Source organism: Protobothrops mucrosquamatus, unplaced genomic scaffold (genome assembly GCF_001527695.2).
Source record: "Protobothrops mucrosquamatus isolate PMUCROS unplaced genomic scaffold, P.Mucros_1.0 scaffold4502, whole genome shotgun sequence".
Lineage (NCBI taxonomy): Eukaryota > Metazoa > Chordata > Lepidosauria > Squamata > Viperidae > Protobothrops > Protobothrops mucrosquamatus.
The window spans coordinates 51,950-55,700 of NW_015390408.1; the positions used below are offsets into that span (position 1 = coordinate 51,950).

A 3,751-nucleotide genomic window follows, 5' to 3' on the forward strand; every position below is an offset into this window, starting at 1 on the left:
CTATGGGCGGGGGGAAGTATTGGGATGGCAACGTAGAAATAAATACATAAGTATTTGCTCCTGTTAGTAAAATTAATTCACTTTTTTTTCCTATATCCAGGGTATATTTTTCAGTTTCTGTACCAGAAGCTATCGTATATTGTGCACCAGATAATGGGAAAATCTCATGGTCTTTGCATGATTATTACCCTTGGATATTCGGATTTAGGCTTTTTTTTTCTTTCATAGATGAACACAGTGTTATGACACGTTAACAAAATGCTAGTAAAATGCATACATTACAGGCCACACATGCCAAATATCTGGTATGCCTGTGCTGATTCTGCCCCTTAAAAAGATAACCTTGTACATCTTCACAAACCTGAGTGCCCTAGATTCAGTTCCCTTAATTTACAGTTGTCAAAGGCTGTCCATCAATCCTGATAGTCCATGCCTTTGGAGGAGGGGCATCGGTTTGGGGATGTCTGTTCTTGTATTTGTAGATGCTTCAAAAAACCCTGTACATTTTGAGGACTAGGATTGATTGGGCAATATTAATTATATGGCCCCCAAGAAGAAAAATGGAAAGGGGCACAAAATCTGTGGGATCCTTGGTACTCTCTGAACTTAGTTGCTTTTTTGCAGATGTTTCCTTACCTGACTAGGTAATATCATCAGTGCTAGAAGTGGGGGCAGATTTGCAGGTTTGATTCCTGTTTTTATACTAGTGCAATGATGATCCAGTGCCCAAACTGCAACCCAAAACCCACTTATTTATCACCGGGTGCCAGGTGGGCGTGGCCGCGGTGGTCATGGCAGACTGGGTGGGCGGGGCCAGGGTGGCGGGGGCCAGTCCCTCACCATCTCCGGGGCATGGTATGTGTGCCCACAGAGAGGGGTCTGAGTGCCGCCTCTGGCACGCATGCCATAGGTTCGCCACCACTGTACTAGTGGCTGTCAGTGTCGGTGGGGATGTTGTTGTTGGTCCCTTGATTAGGCTGTTGTTTACAGTTGGATTGTTTGCCTGAGTTGATAGTTCTTTAATTGGGGAACTTCTAGAACTGATGACGTTACCTAGTTGGGTAATGAAACGTCTTCCAAGAAAACAACCAAGCTCAGAGAGCACCAAGGACCCCACAGTTCAAATCTGAGTTACAAATATTCTCTTCTGTTAGTAACACAAAGTCTGATCAGGGGTGTTGTGACTGGCTCATTAGGGAAAGATAAATTCTACAGAAGACTTTTTTTTAATGTTCTGATTTCTTTTCTAGACATGGAGGCAGCTATGGCGTGTATTGGAGATGTCAGACATTGTGTTGCTTATTACAGACATTCGGCACCCGGTGAGAATCCTATTGATGACCGTTGCAGTATTTTGCTCAGCAAGAGTTACAAGAGTGGCATGGAAGAATCAGATGTTGGCGTTCTATTTGCCTTTCTATTTACTTCTGTAGTTGTTAATTCACATGCTATTTATTCATCCAGGCTTTAAAGATCTGGAGATGTTTGATCATTCATCCTGCCCCAATCGACAGAGTTCTTTCTCTTTTAAATGATGGAATGAAGAAGCCTTTATTGACAAAGAGACAGCAGACAGTATTAGGGACACCTAATAGCAGAAAATAGCCCTCTGATCTAACATTTATCTATATACTGCTAAAGCTCTTGTGTCCATAACCTTTAACTGGGCAAAATGGTGCATCATAGAGCAAAACCTTTTCAACCAAGATATCTCAAATGGGCTGATTTACAGAACGCACCCAAAATCTGGGACCATAACTGGAAATGTAGCAAATTGTATAAATCATTTTATGACATTAAAAGTGATCATAAAGCATTTCATGACATCACACAAAATGTCGTAAAGTATTTCCTGCAGTCAGCTCCTCATGTTTGGCTGTGCTATATAGTTCAACAAGAGCTACTTTCACGGCAGGTACATCTCTGCCTTGAATACAAATCTCTGCCCTGAATTTTTAAGAACTTTCCTAATACTTTAGAAGTTCTGCCACTGTTGAAGGAGTTGAAAAATCTGGTAAGGAAGTATCTCTGAAAGGATGACCTGATAACCCAATGAGTTGTGGGTTGTCTTAATTGAAATTAAAACCAGAGAAGTTGACCTTTTCCCTTAGAAATGTTGCTGGATTGCAACATCAGTCAGACTCAAGAAGACAAATGGTTAATGATGAGAGCCAGTTTGGTCTATTGGTTAAAGCACCAGGCTAGAAAGTGGGAGCCATGTGTTCAAGTCCCATCTTTGCCACGAAAGCCAGCTGGTGATCTTGAGCCAATGACTCTCTTTCAGCCCAGCCCACCTCACAGGGTTGTGGGGAAAATAGAAGAAGGAAGGTATGTGTCAACGCTGCTAACATCGGATGTTTTGCATTGACAACAGATGGAAATGTAGCCATCTTTTTCCCTTTTGCTTTTAGAGTTAGATGATGCTGGGGGGGGATGTGAATGAGGCTCTAGCTAGACATAACAACAGTAAACTCAGTGTGAGAATCAAGGTTATTGAGCCCAGAGCTGATAAAGAATTGGAGAAGGGAATTGTGCTTTGATACTATGTACCCAGGGGAGGGGAATTCAGTTTTTGGCTTTGTTTATGTAGTGCCGATATTATGCTACTCGAATAAAAGATTCTTTAAGGTAAACAATGCCTTGAAGTTCTTTTGAAGAGTTTCATCTGTTGGAACTATGACAGTATGTTGGATATTTCACTGTCTTGAGTTATTTGTAAAAATAAAAAAAGGTAAAAGGAAATCACTGTTTCCAGGCACGGAAACTGTTTTAGAGAAGCGTAGATTTAAATTACTAACTACAGATACGAGCCACATTTGTGTTCATGTTAACATATGGGATTCTAATTTTCCACAATGCGTAAAACAGGCATGTCAAACTGCCGGCCCACGGTCCGGATGCGTCACGCCGAAACCGGCAATGGGGAAAAAGTCACGATATGTCGCGCGATGTCATGTGATGTCACGGGTTTGACATGCCTGGCCTAGAAAATCGAAATCAGGATGATGTTTTATTTTTCTAAATTTCCCCATTCTATTTTTTTTCTCTCTTTCTCAAACCTTTCTCGTTCAGGTCATCAACTTCTCTCCAGCTCTCTATGAGTTTGTCACCAAGCAGATGAAGAAAAACCTCATCTTAGTACTGAACAAGATTGATTTAGCCCCACCAGCCCTGGTGGTGGCCTGGAAGCATTATTTCAAGAGCCGGTGCCCTGAGATCCACGTGATCTGTTTCACTTCTTACCCACAGCAAGACCAAGATCCCAGTGCGGGTATTTTGTGAAATATATTCATAAACTTTCATGTCTGTCAATGGATGTTCATGTTTCAATGTAGTTCTGTGTTGGTTGAGCTGTCACAGGCTTAGCACGGCACTGTAGGCTATAAGAGAAATAGCAGAATTATCAGTTGGTTTGTTTTCTTTCTTTTTTTCTTATAAGAAAAAGATTGTAGGCAAAGGTATGTAGAAAAAGTCCTCATCCCTTGGCCAAATTTGAGGTGCTTGTTAATTGGTCTCTAAAAACAATGAACTCTCTCAAGTTGAAGTGAAACGTTCAGGATGCCTTCTTGGCAAAAATACACGTAGTCCTCAACTTATGACTTGATTGCTTAGAGACTGCTGTAAGTTACAACAGACTTCCCTAGAGCTACTTATGACCCAATTTCAAAGTTCCAACCGCTATTCCTCTCCTCCCCCACAGTCACATGATCGCATTTTGGTCACTTGGCAGTGGCTTGCATTTATGGCTGTT

At 41.6% G+C, this 3,751-nt stretch overlaps 1 protein-coding gene across 1 annotated transcript in view; it reads left to right on the forward strand.

Annotated features, from left to right (window-relative positions):
* The window catches only part of LOC107299070 (guanine nucleotide-binding protein-like 1), a gene marked incomplete at its 3' end in the record, with an annotated part of 18,647 nt that extends 15,376 nt beyond the window's left edge, over positions 1-3,271 (forward strand). Inside the window, exons 5-6 of the mRNA XM_015828437.1 lie at positions 1,251-1,322; positions 3,073-3,271. Of these exons, the coding sequence (XP_015683923.1) occupies positions 1,251-1,322; positions 3,073-3,271 (271 nt within the window). The remainder of the gene's footprint in view (positions 1-1,250; positions 1,323-3,072) is intronic.
* Between the last annotated feature and the right edge of the window lie 480 nt (positions 3,272-3,751).